At 50.6% G+C, this 17,549-nt stretch overlaps 1 protein-coding gene across 5 annotated transcripts in view; it reads right to left on the bottom strand.

Annotated features, from left to right (window-relative positions):
• Nucleotides 1-17,549, bottom strand: part of LOC126067442 (tyrosine-protein phosphatase non-receptor type substrate 1-like) — a 51,003-nt gene that overhangs the window by 13,237 nt on the left and 20,217 nt on the right. For all 5 annotated transcript variants that reach the window (XM_049869317.1, XM_049869319.1, XM_049869318.1 and 2 more), the window contains exons 3-7: nucleotides 14,789-15,160; nucleotides 8,371-8,685; nucleotides 6,853-7,182; nucleotides 4,105-4,215; nucleotides 1,159-1,183 (exon numbers count right to left, since the gene is read on the bottom strand). In XM_049869317.1, coding sequence (XP_049725274.1) covers nucleotides 1,159-1,183; nucleotides 4,105-4,215; nucleotides 6,853-7,182; nucleotides 8,371-8,685; nucleotides 14,789-15,160 — 1,153 coding nt within the window. The remainder of the gene's footprint in view (nucleotides 1-1,158; nucleotides 1,184-4,104; nucleotides 4,216-6,852; nucleotides 7,183-8,370; nucleotides 8,686-14,788; nucleotides 15,161-17,549) is intronic.

Raw genomic sequence — 17,549 nt, 5'->3', positions numbered from 1 at the left:
GGAGAAGGACATCATGCTTGGTAAAGCAGAGGGTCAGCAAAAAAAGTGGAAGAGAGATGGACTGTCACAGTGGCTGCAACAATGGGCTCAAACATAGCAAAGATTGTGAAGATGGTGCAGGTCCAGGTATTGTTTCGTTCTGTTGTACACAGGTTGCTATGAGTCGGAATCAACTTGATGGCGCCTAACAACACCATGGATGTACACATATTTCTGTGCAGGTGCACCAACGCGTTTGATTATGGGGTGCAGCCCATACCCTGCTGGGGTGAATATGGGCCTTCCTAAATGCAGAAAATCTGAATTCATAGCATATTTGGCTACAAGGGCTCCAGATAAGAGACTGTACCCCTGCAACTCCAGGACCTCACGTCCTCCCTCCCCTCCTTCCCTCTGCCACAGCCACACAGACCTCCTCCCTGTTCCTCGTGTCTACCACCCACACCCACACCTATACCAGGGCCTTTGCAGTGGCTGTTCTCTCACCCAGCATGCTGCTCCCTATCATAGCCCCCTAGCTTCAAGTCCCTGCTCCCATCACTTCTTCAGAGGAGGCCTCCTTCCTCTATCTAAGACCGTCCCCCCATTAGCCTCCAACTCCTTACCACGTCTGATCCTTCCTTACGGCCCTCACACCCTGACACGACATTCCACAGCGCTTTGCTTCTGTGCTCTTGCCTGTTTCTCCCACTAGTGCCTAAGCCCCATGCAGGCCTGGCCTGTGTCCCTTCCCTGGTGAGTCTCCGGCTCCTTGACAGAGCTGACACATTGTCAGGGCCAACCCATGCCGGGTACTCAGTGGATATTCAATGAATCAAGGAAAGAGCAAAGTATACACCTAGGGCCTGGGGATGGAGTCTGGAGTGTGTGTAGGGCGTCTGGGAGTGCAGGAAGCTTGGGAAGCTTCTGTCACTGTCCAGATGGGATTTGATCAGGGCCTGAATGTCCGGGAACAGCAGGCAAGAACTCAATGCCTCAAATCAAAGGAACAATTAAAAACAGCCCTGGCACGAGGAGATTACAATGAATGACAAGGAATAAAAACACTGCATGGCACCAAAGTGAGGGTCAGTGGTGTGGACTATGCTTTGCAGTGCTTGGGGTTGTCAACGACCAACTAGTAACAGAAAAAGCATCTAAGCCCAATGAGGCACTTACCTTGTAGAAGAAGTGGAGCCCTTGGCTGGAAGAGAAAACCAAAATCCAGTTATTTAACTTAGAAACACACTTTTCTTATGTAACTTTTTTTTTCCCCCTAAAGGTTTGCCTGCAGGGAGAAGGAATTGTTGAAATCATACCCTCAGAGCCATGGTGAGCCATCATGGGGTGGCCCATTATCTCCTACAGGGAGTAAGCTGCTTCCCTACTGCTGGGAGTTGCCGTGAGTCAGATCCCAAAGCAGCCTCCAGCCTGGGAGGAGCCAAGTACTCTGCCTCTGTCTGGGCCTCACTTCCATTCAAACACAAACCTTAAGGAAGGCGCTACTCCAAGCCCAGACTAAGACATACTAGGAAGAAAGTTCTGGAAATCTATTTCTGAAAAATCAGACAATGAATATCCTATGGAACACAGCGGTCTGATCTTCCTGTGCATGGAGTCACCATGAGCTGGGGGACAACTTGATGGCCCAGCTCCCAGATGGGGCCCTTCACACTGGGTAACAGATTCCAGGGCTGGGAGCCAAGGACACCAGGCTTGAATCCTAGTTCCAGCACTAACTTACTGTGTGACCGTGGGTATGTCATTTCCCCCTCTGTGCTTGGATTTCACCTCTACGACTCACAGGGCTGGGCTGGTAACTGTTTATCCACACATCACCACTTTCCAAAAAAGGATCTCAGAAGGGAAGAAATGGCCTGTCTGGCTCAGAGGTTTTAAACCTGTGATATGGGGCACCCCACAGAGAAGCCTCTGGGGTTAGCAGCCATTTGACTCCCATTTCACTGTAAAACTGTAATTAAAAAGCAACGTGCATGCTCAGTGTGCTCTGTGCCGCACGCTAACAGGCTGGAGGCTGCCGTGACACAAGGATTCTTGCTGCCGGGTTAACGCCTGGAGCCCGGGCAGGCACTGGAGCTTAGGTGAGTGGGCTCCTGGTGGGAAGGCTGCAGCTTAGCATCCAACCTCTGAATGGAGGTGATGACTCGCAAAGCACTGGGACACGAGCTGTCTCTGGGGAACCCAGTGACAGAACGCTGGTCATCCCCATTTTACACTGTGGACACTGAGTGACTTACCCAGGGGCACACAGTTGGTAAGTGGTAGAGTTGAAATAGGGCATCCCGTGATGGTTACTGAAAGCCCAACAAGGAGAATGGGTGCCTCATTAGGGTGGAGGAGGTAGGCAGAATAGTCCCATATGTGGTCCCTGGAGACCTGCTACCTAAGTTTGAATCCTGGCTCCACCACTTAGCAGCTGTGCGACCCCAAGCAAGTATTATAACTTCCCCATGCCTTGGCTTCCTCATCTGTAAAATGGGGTTAGTAACAGGACCTCAGGGGTCTGTGGTAAGGACTAAGTCACCACATACAAAGCACTCTGCACAGTTCCTGGCGCATCCAAAGAGCTGAGTGAGAGCTGGTCGTTACTGCCACTGGAGCCTGTGTCTGTGAGCTGGGCTCTGCAGACAAACACCTGCCACAACACAGCGACTGTGTGTGCAGCTCTCCCAGGCTCTGCTCCTCTTCTGGAGCCCCGGACTGTTGATGCTTAGCCCCAACGTAATAGGATCACGCATGTCAGGGATGGGAGTAGATGGGCTTCAGGCAGAGGGGCTGCAATTTCACTAATGACCGCCAGGAAGGCTTTATCAGATAGGCTGGCTTGTCACCCTGGTGGGCAAGGGACCCTTGCTTCCCCACCCAAGGAGGAGTCCTCCCCATTTGGGGAACCACTGGGTGCATCTCCTGCTGGGACGCCGTGCAGCTTCCAGCCCTCAAGGCGGGGCTGACACCAGCCCTCCTGGGTGGGGAATACTCGAGACCAGCCAGTGTCTAAGAGCAATGAGTTCATCCAGCCATCCCAGGAGGAAGGGAAACCTGTGAACAGAGGCAGAGGGGGTACAAGACTGATGTGACAACTTGCCCATCCAGGGACAAAAGGTCCACTCAGGACTGGGTTTTTCACTTGCACACTGTGGCACAGTGGGTTACAACTAGCATTTGAAAAAGAAAATGGAATAGAATGTGATGAAAAGGAAAAGAGATTTTCAAATTTACATATAGCTGTGTGTGTGTGTGTTCTGATGAGATGGGAAATGTACCTCTACCTCTTGTAGTCAAAACAGTTTCAGGAATACCGACTTAGAACTGTCTCCTCTAAAAGTGAGAAAGAGAACACGTGTTTACTGAGGTCCCACTATGTACCAGCCTGTTAATACACAGGAGCTCACTTGGTTTTCTTAACTATCCTCTGAGGTAGGCATTGCTATACCCATTTTACAGATGAGGAAACTGAGGGCCATGGAGGCCAAACTGTTCAGATAGTGTAGCAAAACCCTGGAACCTTGGTTGGTGTGAGTCCAAAGTCAGAGGCCTTTCCATAGCAACAACCCCCCCCCCACCCACTCTACACATGCCCAGAAATAAGGGGAAGACTTGAACTTGTACCCTCCTCCCCTAGAGTTAAAGGCTACATGTCTTGCCTTGGTGAGGGGGGCTTTCCAGGTAGGTGACTCACTGCTTCTGGGCTCACATACAATCCTGACTCCTGGAGCTAATACTTCCATTTCACAGGTAGTCAGCCATTTAATCTTTTTTTACAGCTTGGGAAGGTTGCCCGGGGTGCCTGGGAAAGATAGTTTCTCCCTGAGACAGGTGAGATGAGTCCCCCGTCCATATCACAGCTCCTTGGTAGGGTCCTGCAAGGACATGAGCCCGTTTTGCAATCACGAGGGGAAGGCCATGGGAGTCACTGACTTGAGTTTACCTGGTGAAGCTGTTACAGCAACTTTGGCACTGCTACCTCTGGGCTTCCTGTTCCTTGAAATAACTGGTATCCTTACGGTTTAAGCTCCCTGTAGCCCAAAGCACTCTCGTGGTCTCTCCCTCTGGAAGGAGCCCAGGGCAAAATGACCAGGGGGCTGCGGACGGGAATCCACGCACCTTTCTTCTGCCGGATTCGGAGAAGGTAGAGGGCCGCGATCAGCAGGGCCACCAGCAAGGCACACACCACGCCCACCACGATAAAGATATTCTTATTCTGCTCAGAACCGTCTAGGGATCACATGGAATAGAGCCTTCATGTTCACAGAGTAAAAACAGACACAACGAAAGCCCACCACCCCCCTTTCACCACTACACAGGCATCATTACTGGTGAACATCTGGCTGGGCATTCACAGATGTTCCGAGCTGCACAGGGACACTGGGGGATCTGCAAACACATCCCATGTGGGTCAGTCATGGGCAGCACAGAAACGATGCCGAGGTTCCAGGAGGGAAAATATTTGCTGCTGACAGCCCCGGGGAAGCCCCGACTGTAGGATGCTGAGAGAAACATCTTCTTCTCATCTGGAGTGAACCACAGACCAGGCACCACAGCACCACAAATGCATCCAAAGCCCCGCGTCACTATCAGGTGTAGGGGAGGGAGGGGAGAAGGAGACAGGTGAGGACCAGTGGGTGTACATGGTACCAATGGAGGGCAGAGGGCTTGGCTCCTTGGCTGGCCCCAGGGCACATGTTGGGGATTCTAGACTGATGCACAGTAGTTAATCAGGAGCAGGGCTCTGAGGCACAGAAATGTGGGCTCAACTCAGTACCCTTACTAGTTATGACCTTGGGCAAGTCTCTCACCCTTCAATGCCCTCTTGTTATTGGGGCCAACAACAATCTCTGCCTCACTGGATAATACTGAGATTGGATAACACTGAAAACTAATCAACCAACCAACTCTTTCATCCTTTCTAAAAGTGTTTACTGAGTGCCTTCTATATGCCAGGCTGTGCGCCAGGCCCTGAAGCTGCAGTGCTGAACAAGACAGTCACGGTTGCTCTGAGCCAAGATTCAGAGTTGGAGGGGTCAGGAAGCTCATCACCTCCAACACTCTTGTGAGAAAATGGTGCCCCGAGAGGGGAACTGACTTGCCCAAGGCCATAGAGCAGTCTGTGTTGAAGCCAGAGTGCAGGTCCACACATCCTGTCTCCCAGTGCAGCGCTCATCCCATGAAAACCAGGCATCAGTGAAATCACAGGGCCACCTTGATACGACCCCAAGGCTTTACACACTCGACTGCTAAGTGAAAGTTCTGAGGTGCGAGTTCACCCAGAGACATGTTGGAAGAAAGGCCTGGCAATATAGGTCCAAAAACTCAGCCACTGAAAATCCCGTGGAGCACAGTTCTACTCTGACACACATGGGGTTGCCATGAGCTGGAGTCAACTTGAAGGCAAAAAATTTGGATTGGTTTCCCTTGAAGGATGCAGTAAGGAATGAAACAGCTTCAAATCTAATGCATTCAAAGGTACTTCTATATACCAGGCATTAGCCACGTGGCTGGCGGGAAATGGAACATTCTACAGGGCACTGAAGCGCCACTAGGTGCTTCCATTTTGAAGAAAGATGAGAAATATATGGATAACAGGTTGGAAAAAAAAAAAAGAGAAAAGCATACCCACACCCTCTTACTCTCCCAGGGGAGTGAATCAGTACAACCCTTTCAGGGGACAACATGGCAGTTTTACCATCATCTTAAATAGGCATGCCCTTCGGCCAGAAATGCTTCTTTGGGAATTCATCCCACAGGAATAGTCACACATGAGAGAGATATGTACAAGGATGCTCTTTGCCCCATTAACTGTATAAGCTGCAATCATGCTAAGTGCAACCCGCAACCAGTGGGATGTTTGTATGAACCTTAGGACAGCCTTGCAAAGCTGTTAGGTAGATGAGGCAGAGGTTAGAAAGAGCAAGGAGGAGGGCTGTGGGCTCACATGGGCCTGGGGAAGTTGCGATTGTTAGGTGAGGAAAGCAAGGGGCAGGCCGCTATGAACAGGATGATTCTCTCCTTCCTTCCTTCCCTCCTTCTCTTTGTCTTTCCTTCCTTCTTTAATATGTATTTATGTAAAAATATCCATAAAGATATATGCCAAACTCTTACACTGGTAGGTCACCTTGGGCTGTGGGTTTTCGGGGAAGGAAGCTCACTTTCAACTTCTGCTTTATGTTTTCAAGCATCTAGATTACTCTACAAGGAGCCCTGGTGGCGCATGAGTTAAGTGCTCGGTAGGTGGTTCAAATGTTCCTACCAGAAGAATGTGGCAGTCTGCTTCCATAAATATTTACAGCTTTGGAAACCCTATGGGGCAGTTCTACTCTGTCCTATAGGGTCACTATGAGTCATAATCGATGGGTTTGGTTTTGGGTTAAAAACAATAAGCATGAACGAAGGAGCCCTGGTGACACAAAGTTAAGCCTGGGTTGTTAACCGAAAGGTTGGCGATCTGAACCCACCCAGAGGCTCTGTAGGACAGAAACTGGGCAATCTGTTCTCGTAAACACTGCAGCCTAAAAACCCTGTGGGGCAGTTCAGCTCCGTCACATGGGGTCGCTATGAGCCAAAATCAACTTGAGGGAACCTAACCAAAACAAGGTGCCCTGCTGGTGTAGTGGTTAAGAGCTCAGCTGCTAACCCAAAGGTCGGCAGTTTGAATTCACCAGCTGCTCCTTGCAAACCCTATGGGGCAGTTCTAATCTGTCCTATAGGGTTGCTGTGAGTTGGAATTGACTCAATGGCGATGGGTTTGGTTTTTTTTTTTTAAACAACAAGCATGATGGCTATTTTAACATTAAAACAATAAAGATAAAATTAATGTATGATTTAAAAAAGAGGTGGTGGGAGTGGAGGCCTCACCAGGGGATGGCTCTGTGGTCTGGTCCTTCGAGGGGGCGGTGAACTTCAGGGTCAGGTTTTTCGTGACTGCTGGCTGCCCGTCATGCACCACCTGGCAGGTGAGCACCACATCCTCCCTGTGGGCAGATGAGTTCACCAGGATCCAGTTGTTCAGGTTATAGGTCCCATCCTTGTCCTCGGTGGAGATTGAGACTGAATCTGTTCGGGACAGATTTCCGTTCTCCAACCAGGTCAGCTCTAGGCTCTTAGGGTAGAACTTCTTCACCTGGCAGGAGACGTTCACCCGGTTCCCTTGAGTGGGGAGTTGGGTAACCTCCAAGGTGGGCGGAACTGAAAGAGCACAGGGCAGAGGCTCTCACCTCTTGGAACAGACAGATCACGGGGGTGAGGGATGGGAGAGAGGGCTTGGCAACGGTTAGCTCCCACCATCATGGCAAGGGAATCAGCGAGGACAGTGCTAAGCATGCAGCAGGTGCTCAAACAATATACGTCCTCTTTGCATAATGAATGAAATCACTAGGCACAGTGCCTGGCACACAGTAGGTGCTCATGGACTGGTAGCTCCTATTAGGGGTAATAACGAGTGAAATCAACAAGCACAATGCCTTGCATGCAGTCGGAACGTAATAACTAGCAAAATAAAGTCACCAAGCACACAGGCGCTTAGCATGTAGTCAGCGCTCAATAACTGCTGTTGCTATTGGTAAAATAAATGACACTAACACTGTGCTTGGCCCATGGAAGGTGTTCAGCTGGAAGGTGCCATTAAAATTGCAGTAAGTGAACGTGCTGAGCGCATTGTAAGTTTACGGTAATCGGGAGGGACTACAGACATTCCTCGGATACCAACGGTTCCGTTCCTAAATCTGTCTTTAAGCCAAATTTGTACTTAAGCCAAACAGTTACATGTGGTTCCTACCTAATGTCAGTTATTCAAATGTTTGTCTTAATAATATAGTATACAGTGTATCATCCTATGTGTAAAAAACGTTAAAGAAACACTTCCAAATACAGGAAAACATTTTAACATAATAATACAGTAACAATAGTAATGTTTTGATGCACTGTTGCAGAGTATCTCCTGTTTGTTATTATGAACTATTGTATGTGCCTTGAATTTTTAACAGGCTTTATAGAAAGAGCCTTGGTGGTGCAGTGGTTAAAGCACTCAGCTGCTAAATGAAAGGTCGGTGGTTTGAACCCACCAGCCGCTCTGCAGGAGGAAGATGCGGCAGTTTGGTTCCCTAAAGATTTAGCCTTGGAAACCCTTTGGGGCAGTTCTACTCTGTCCTGTAGAGTCCCTATGCATTGGAATTGACTCAACAGCAGTGGGTTTGGCTTAGCCTTTATGGGGGTTGGTTCATAACTACAGGTTGTACGTAACTTGGACATTCCTAACCTGGGAACTGCGTGTATCAGGAATTGGATTCCAGGCACTTCGAGCCCTGTAGCAAACCCGGGGGGAGCAGCAGGCTTGGGGCTGGGTGGGGGTCTGGGCTGGTTGTGAGTGTCATCTACCTCGGATGGTCTCAGACAAGTTGGCCGTCCCACGAAGAGAGCCCTGTAAGGTACTGTGAGCCACTTCGCAGATGACCTGACCGTGGACGTCCTCTCGGGTCAGCGTCACCTGGGTCCTGCTGGAGACATTGTAGGAGACGCTGTCGCCCGGCGGGACCACGTTGGTCTGGAGGACTGGGAGCTCATTCCCATTTTTGTACCACTTCAGGGTGACATCTCTGGGGGAGAAGCCATGGGACTCGCAGGTGAAGTTCACTGTCTGCTCAGGTGTGGTCCTCACCGAAGGGCCCAATACCACGGGGGGAGAGGGCTTGGCTACAAGAAGGAACATTTGTGAACAATAACCATCACTGCATCGTCACCATGAACGATATGGGTGTGACACTGTTCATATTCTTCATGCTTATTATTTTCTAACCCTGCTAATAGTGCTGGGAAGGAGGGGTCACTGTCCTCACCTCATAGAGCAGGAAACAAATATTCTGAGAGGTGAAGGGACCTGACCGAGGGCAGACAGTGAGTGACGGGGCTGACATGGAATTCTAGGCCTGAGCCCAAAGTCCGCCTTCTTTTCCCTGCACCTGGACTGGAGCAAAATCACTCATCAGTCTCATTCTTTGTATCAACTATTCCTAGCTGGCCTCACCCAGAAACCTTCCCATTTCAGAGAAAGCGTTTATAGAAGTAATCGCAGGGAAAGAAGTGGCAGAGTAAGAATGACATGAAAGCAGGATACAGGGTGACCAGACTGGCAGTGTGGCTGCTGCACATTGCAGCTTCCCCATCTGTAAAATGGCACCATAAGCATTCTCCCAGGGCTAGCGAAGGTCAAATGAGGCAAAGCCAGCATTTCTGCTCTGGGCAAACGACAGAAGACGCTTAACAGAAATAAACAAACACAGACCTATCTTTAACCCAGACTTATATCCAGAGCCCCCTCTCCTTCAGGTATTTATTAATTATTTCATCCTTTTCATTGCTTCCTACCAATATGCCAAACCTGGACATTGAAAGGAGGGGGCAGTGAATGTTTCTCTGAACCTGGGGTCTTCTTTTGGGTCAGTTTTGGGTGGAAAATGGAGACCACTGAGTGCTGAGAAAGCCCAAAGATGGTAATTTATTAACCGTTAATTACAAGACGCACACGCACACACTCTCTCTCCCTCTCCCTCTCTCTCTAAGCCCTGAAGCACTTCCAGTGCCCTGAAAGCTTCCAGGAGTCAAAGAATCTAAGAAGCAAGGCAGTCCATACCGGTGGGCAGGTCCTAACGGAGCATCTCTGGAGTTTCCAAATTGTTAATTATTGCTCAAATTTGTGCACAGTCACTGGTCAGCAATAGTACAAATATTTGCATTTGTGACTATTTAACTTGCCTCCTAATACCCACGGATCATTTTCAGGCATAGTAAGGAGGGTGTCATGAGAACACAGGCTGTCTGGATATCCCTAAAAGCATGACATGGGGTGGCCAGTGTCCATTTACTGAGAGCTCCTGGGTCCTGATGCTGGGCTGATCCCTCCAGCCCCTCAGCTCTTTCATCCTCCCACCAGCCCTGTGCACTAGGAGACAGTGACCCCCTTTATTGGATGAGACTCAGAGAGGCACATGCTGGCCAAGGACACACAGTGGGTAATAGCAGAGCTGGCCCTACACAAGGGCTAATATTAGCATCTCTGTGCTTCATCTTTCTAAGCCTCAGTGTCTGTTTCTCCAAAAAGTAGATGAAAACACCAACCTGCTAAGATTGGGCATGGTGTATGTACAACGCAGAGCCTGGTGTGTAGTAGACGCTCAAAAAATAATACCTACCATTGAGATCGTAAGATCTGCTCATTAGAAGTTCTTAAACAACATATTTACACTTAGGCAGTAAGAAGGCAAAAAAAAGCACAGAAGAAACACCAAAAACAGTCCCAAATCCTGCTCCCCACAGCTACCAAAGAAAAAAAAAAACATGAAAAAACAGTAGAAACCACCAAATTATAATTCTTTTTTAATAATGCCCTCAGGAAGCATGTCTGGCTGATGGGTTTTCAAAACACAAACAAGATCACGGGCGTTTTCCTCCAGATTAGCTCTTTACGGAAGCTGGAAGCATCCTGAGGAGTGAGCGGACTTCGTCAGCGACATCGCAGTGTGCTGAGGCGGGGAGGGTCCTGTGGTTGAACGGCGAGGATTTGTTGAAATTCCCTCACCTGTTCAGACACAGACCTGTTTAAAGATGGGAAGGTTCCTCGACAATGAGCTGGATCTGAACCCGGCTTTGTCTGGGCTTCCCCTCCTGGTGGACAGAGAGGGTGGGAGCCCCTTCTCAGCCCCAGAGGCATGTCCATGGGTGGGGTGTCTGCACCACACGCCTGGGCCATATTTTCTCAGGCCCTCCATGAGCTGTCCCTGACACGTGCTAATATAATGCACCCACACCCTGGAAGCTGTTCTGAAGCCCCAGATCCTTGGAGAAGCTCCCTTGTCAGGAAGAAAAACACAACTTTCCTTCTGTGATCCCAGAGAACATGTAGCTCAGGGGCTCTCAGCCCTGGCTGTGTATCAGAATCACTTACAGTTATTTAAAAATTCAGATGCCCAGGCCCATGCCAGACCAATTAAATCAGAATTTCTAGAAAGGGGCCTGGGTCCCGGGATTTTTTCCAAAGTTCCCCAGGTGATATAATGAGCAGCAAAGATTGAAACCACTAAGCTACTGAACCCTCACCCCAAACCCTGCTTATAGTAGAGCCCTAGAGAGAAAACGTGACCTGTCTAAGGTCATGTGGTTTGGCATAACATTTATAGCTGACATTTACTGAACGTTTACTACATGCTGGGCACTGTTCTAAGCACTTTAACACACATATTAACCCCTCTCCTCCTTGCAGGCTCTCTAGGAGGTGGAATAAACACTGACAGATGAGGCCACTGAGGCCCAGTGTGGTAGCTTGTCTGAGGTCACAGGCAGGAAGTGGTAGAGCTGGGATTTGAACCCAGGCTGTCAGGCTCCAGCCTGTGCTTTTGTAACCACTACACTACTGATGCTCAGTAATAATCACAATCTGCTGGTGCAGTGGTTAAGAACTTTGCTGCTAACCAAAAGGTCAGCAGTTCAAATCTACCAGCTGCTCCGTGGAAACCCTATAGGGTGTTCTATTCTGTCCTATAGAGTCACTGTGAGTCAAAATGGACTCGATGGCAATGCGCCCAGTGCAATTTTCGGTTTAGGGGCTTATATACATCCTCTCTAATCCTCACAGAACCCCCAAGTGGTAGCCAGGATTATCTCCATTTCACAGATGGAAAACTGAGGATTCAGGGGAAAATGATACTTGCTCAAAATCACAAGCTTTGAGATGTCAATGACCATCATTTATTGAAGGTCTAGGGTGGTGCAGGGGTTAAGCATTTGGCAGCTAACCAAAAGGTCAGCAGTTTGAATCTACCAGCCACTCTTACGAAGAACGATGTGGCAGTCTGCTTTCATAAAGATTTATAGCCTCGGAAACCCTATGGGGCAGCTCAACTCTACTATAGGGTCGCCATGAATTGGAATTAAGGTGATGGCAACAGATTTTTTTTTTTTAAATTCTTGCACTAGGCTCATTATATTCCTTATAACATCCAGAAGGATGGGTATGATTATCCCCAGCTTACATATAAAGAAACTGAGGCTCAGTAAAGGGAACCAGGTTGCTTGAGGTTGCACCACGTTGAAATAGCACCTGGATTTTCTGAGTGCTTCCTCTGTGCTAGGTGCTTTTACACAAAGGACCTAAAATCTTTTCAACTCTCCTAAAAGGAGTTCATGATTATCCCCATTTTGCAGATGAGGAAACTGGGGCTTCAAGGGGTAAAGTGAATGTGTCAAACTGGGAATTTCCTGGTGCCCCTAAGCTTTCACATGCCATCAGCAGAGCAGTTGTCCACCTTCAGGAGCCCTGACACTGACTGCCACCCTCCCTTTTCCCTCTGCGATCCTTGGCTTCAGCAATTACAGTGAGAACTCGCTCTTTAGTGCCCAGGCTGGTTACTCTGCAGCAACAAACAGAAGACCCTGGGCTCCCGACAACCTGCATCTGGAATGTAAACACTTGCCCATCAGAACCCCAAGCCCTCCAGGGATTGCCTTCCTCTCAGCCTCCTCAGTCTTCAGAGCTGTGCAGTGGGTGCTCGTCCTCTGTGGGTTGCCCTGGGCCCCTCTCTGTTCCATCAGCACTGCCTTTTACAGAGCTGGCTCCCGGGCTGCTCGGGGGAGGAGCAACATCACAGCAATGGGGGAAAGGACGCCTCTTGAGGAGCAGGTTCAACATATCCTGAGCTGTCTGCAGTATCTTTAGGACCTGGGTTGCAAAGTGAACCCCTCCTCACCCTGTGGGACTTTTTTTTTTTTAATGCTTATTGCTGCAAAACAGAATCATACAAGATTTTAAAAGGAGAGGGCTGGAGCATTCTCCACACTTTGACAAGCACAGCAGGGCGTGGCAGAGAGCAGAGGCTGTGGAGTCAGGCTACTTGGGGTTCAAATCTCAGCTCCCCTACTGGCCACAGACAGGTCCCCTCTCTGAGCCTCATGTCCTCACCTGTAAAAGGGCAGTGAAGGGCTGCTTCCTCATAGCTCTGGTTTAAGTGTAAATGCCATCATGGGGACACGATAGAGCTCCTGGCCCCCCTTCTCATCCCGGCCATCACTTGGGAAGACAGTGTGGCGGAGAGGGACGGGCACTCACTAGGAGTTAGCACTGAGTCAGGGTTGAGCTACTTGCTACTGTGGCCGCTTCCACAAGAGAAAGGGACGCACATCTGGAAACTTCAGTGTCCCCACCTGTAATGTCTGTAAATCACGATGAAGCTGCCTTCCCTGCCTGTGTCCGGGGTTGTAGAGAAACTCAGATGCTGTGTCTGGGAGGGATTCTAGCCCTATCCAGGTAAACTAAACTACCCACTATCCACGTAAACTAAACTACCCACTATCCACCTAAACTACCTGTGCTCTCTGACCCAGCAGCGCCATCCCGAGTGGACATCCCGCGTGACGAGGGCGATGCAGGTGCAGGTCACCCCTGGCAGCACTGTGTTAACAGTTGGAGATTGGGGACAGCCTACATATCCATCCACAGAAGACTGTAAAATAAGTGATGACATGTCCATACGAAGGGACATCCTGTAGTCATTCAAACAAAGGAGAACCTCTATATATACTGCAACGGCTGACAAGGAACGCTCTGACTTAAGTTAGAGAGATTTTCCAATCACCTATGGGCCTCAGGGTCTGAGTGTGAGGGGCATTTTCGACTTTTGGGAAATTGATGAAAAGGAACAATGCTGGCTCCTGCTCAGTGGTTGGGTTCCATGAGATTTTATTCATCGCTTACTGTGTGCCAGGCTCTTCTGTGGACAGAGCATCTAATGGTGGAGCAGTATGGAGCCTGGCCTGGAGCCAAATCTGGGTTCTAGTCCAGACTCTGCCACTAACTCACCCTGTGACCACTGTCAGGGCCCTGTCATCTCCTGGCCCCAACTGTGAGTGGGGGCAGGGCTGGACAGTATCTGAAGGTTCCTTGAGGCTGAGGTTCCAGGATCCAGGAGTTGGGAAGAAGATCCTGGGCCTCTGGCAGAAAAACCAAAAGGAGCGTCTTCTGTGTTGCCTCAGCTGGGTAACTCCTAAGTCACCCACATGGGGGGTCTCATCCCTAGGGTGAGGGACATTCTGAGATGACTGGCCTGGCTCCGAGCCTCTGTGCTCAGTGGGGGTATAGGTCTTGAATCATGGGGTTTTCCCAACACAGACCTCAGCCAAGCCAACCCTCTTGGCATCTCCCCCAACCAGGGCTCTCAGATCAAACAGTGAGTCTCTGCCTCTTAGGGCTTTCTGCTTGGTGTGATGTTTCTGAAGACTAAATAAAGAAACTCACATCTGCTCTCTGCCCTGGACCGACCCCCTCCTCCTTGGAGGGGAAGAGAACAGAAGCTTCATGGGAGGAGAGCTTTTGCCCGCCTTGGTCCTTGCTGTTTCAAACAAGAGCAGAGCCTGGCGCACAGTAGGTCCTCAGCAAGTTTGTGGGATAAGAGAAGACATGATCACGATGCAGGAAAGGAATCTGGGGGCAGGAGGTGAGGTTTCTCCCTGTGACTGGGCAAGCTGCCCAAACTGTCAGTCCCCTCATCTACAGGGACCAGACTGGGAAAGGCAAGTGCTTGGAGCTAGGCTGACTAGACTTTTCTCCATCTACTATCAGCAGTGAGGCCTTCAGCAAATAGCGAGCCCTCTAGGTCTCAGCTCCCTGCTCTGTAAAAAGGGGTGAAAGGTGACCGTGAGTATAAACACCCACCACCACACCTGAAACTTTGTTGTTGCTCAAAGAATAGAGGGTGTTATTATTGAGTTGTCATCACACACCGGCGGAGGGGAGGCCCACAGTACTCACCACTCACAGTCACCTGTGTCCCAGGACCAGACTTAAACTCTACGTCCTCAGGGCTCCCCTTCCTGAACTTGACACAGAAGTAGGTGCCGGCGTCTGCTGGGGTGATGTTCCTGATGCGGATGGAATAGTCCGTGTTGCCTCTTATTGTCTGGTCTGTAACATTTGTTACTCGGGGGAAGAGGCGTACGCGGTCTAAGCCTCCTTTGAAACTGTAGACTAACTGCCGATCTGGTCCATTCCCCTTGAACCACTGGACGGGACCCACGGGTTGTGGAGAGGAGACTACACAGGACAGAGTGACCGCCTCTCCAGCCGCGACCGACACCGACGTCTCACGCTGAGTCACCTGCAGCTCCTGCTCACCTGTCACTCCTGCAGGGAACACAGGCCATTATTAATCCTGCGGGATCCTGTCTGTTGTCTCGGGTGTTTATCAGCAACAACTTCCGCTGACCGAGTGCAGACCATGAGCTGGGCTTGTGCTCAGCACGTCCCATGTACCATCTCATGTAATCCTCACCACAAACCTACCCAGTGAGACTGCATGACAAATGGGGAAACTGAGACACACTTTTTTTTTTTTAATGGCCTGGCAGATGGGGGTGTGGACCTGGCCTGAGTGGAGCCCCGATTCCTCTCCGGAAGAGGCCTGTCCAGGCTGAGCTCTGGAGTTCAAATCTGGATTTACCAGGAAGAAAGGGGGCCTGGTGTTCCCGGCAGAGGGAACAGCCTGGGCTAAGGCTCGGAGGTCTGAGGCAGCATGAGTGCCTGGGGCTCAGAAAGGAGCTTAGTTCTGTTTTCAGCCTGGCCCAGGAAGCAGGCCCCAAGTAGGGAGCCATACTCAGTGGTTTGGGCTTGTCCAGGCAGTGGAGCCGTGGAAAAGATGCAGGATTTGAAATAGGAGAACTTGGGTTGGAGTCCTGGCCTGGTGGCTTCCAGCCATGTAACCTGGGCAATCAATCGCTCAGGTGACTGATAGGGTTGGAGAGGGCGCTCACGAGTGAGCTCTGCAAACTGCCTTGATTTGGGTGGGTCCCTGTACTGCTCCTGAGCCTTAATCTCCTCTTCTGTGAAATAGTTACCATGACCCCATCTCGACTCTCTGTGAGGATTAGAAACGTCTAGGGCATTAAAAAAAAAAAAAACGGGCATAGACAGTGCCAAAAGGAAGAGTTTGGCCTCTGGAGTCATCAGACCTGGTTTGAAACCTGGCTGGACCCCTTATTCCTGTGTGAATAAGTTCATCCATCAGTTTTGAGTGTCCGTTTCCTTATCTATGAGATGGGTACAATAATCCACCCCTCTGCTTTGTTCTGAAAAGACAATGAGATCATACATAGAAATCACTTAGCAGAAAGCTGGCACAGGGGAGGCTATTCTTGTCATTATACAAACAGCGAATGAATGGGGAGGGGCTGCTGCTCAAATGTCACCCCACCAGCCCTGGCTCATGCCCCTACAGGCCAAGCCCCTGCTGGATATGGGATACACAGGAGCTGGACCCAGTCCAGATACCAGAGCTCCCGGGCTGGGCAGGTGGGAAGGAGTCTGAGGCCCAAATCAAAGGCCACTGGATGCACATGAGACAAGGACCCCGTTAAAGTGACTGGGGGGACGAGGGGAGGACACAGCCAGGATGATGAAGGAGCAGGAGGAGGATGAAGGGGCAGAAGGACGTTGTTGTGATGTGTAGAGACTGGGGTAGAACAGCCCAGGGCCTGATTCTGAACACACTGAGGGGTGAGGGGACAGGAAATGGAAAGAGACAGATCACAGTGACCAGCGAGAAACAAAGAGAGAAAGAGACAGAGAGAGGGAAAGGCAGACAGAGACAGAATTATAGAGTGAGGTGCAGTGGGGTGGGGGGGAATGAACCAGACAGAGACGGGGCATGGTAACAGCCTGGTGTGTGGAGAGACAGGGGTCCGGTCCCAGCCTACGCTCTCCACTGCCCCGAGATGTGCCCTTGGCCAAATCCTGCCCTGACCTAGGCCCCTTTGCCTTGCACATCAGCCAGGGCTGCAGCAGGTGCCCTGAGCAGCCCATTCTGGCTCTGTCCTGGGCAGGAGAGAGACCTTGTGAATTTGCCCACCAGCCTGTGGGCCTGGTACTGCCCTGCCAGCAGGGACAGGTGACCAAGGGAAAGGAGGGCCACAGATCCCAGAGCACCCTCACTGGGCTAGCCCAGGGCCTGAGAACAGGTCTCATCCACCTGTCCCTCTCCCCCTTCCCAGCCTCACCCCGCCCTGGCTCCTGGGCCAGGGATCGCCCTTGAGGCCTAGTTCTCATAGCAGGTGAGCAGAAGTCTCAGAGAGCAGCCTGCTCTTCACAGGACAGGGGGAAAAGCCAGGGCCCACAGAGGCTGGGGCACAGCCAGCATCACCCAGGTGAGGTGGTGGTGCTGGTACCAGGTGTGTGAGAGACACAGAGGGGTACAGGCGCACCGTGGCAGAGACAAGAAGCAACCCAGTGACATCAGAGGCAGCGCTGCAGCTGCTAACAGCAGTGAGCCAGGCACATTCCCAGTGGGTCAACACTTCAGCATCGGAGACAGGATGGACTGGAAATGCTGCTTGGAAGAAGTGCAGGCTCTGGGGCCAAGGAGCAGATGAGGAGAGGAGTTCCCCTCTCAGCCAGCTCAGAACCCACCCTCTCTGGGCCTCATCTTCCGTAAGGTGGAGGACCAGCATCTACCCCCTGGGTAGTCCTGAGGACTGCATGGCCCAGTCGTCCACACTGCCTGCCACATAGGGGGTGCTGG

This window comes from Elephas maximus, chromosome 25 (genome assembly GCF_024166365.1).
Source record: "Elephas maximus indicus isolate mEleMax1 chromosome 25, mEleMax1 primary haplotype, whole genome shotgun sequence".
Taxonomy (NCBI): domain Eukaryota; kingdom Metazoa; phylum Chordata; class Mammalia; order Proboscidea; family Elephantidae; genus Elephas; species Elephas maximus.
This window is presented reverse-complemented; position numbering and strand designations above follow the sequence as displayed.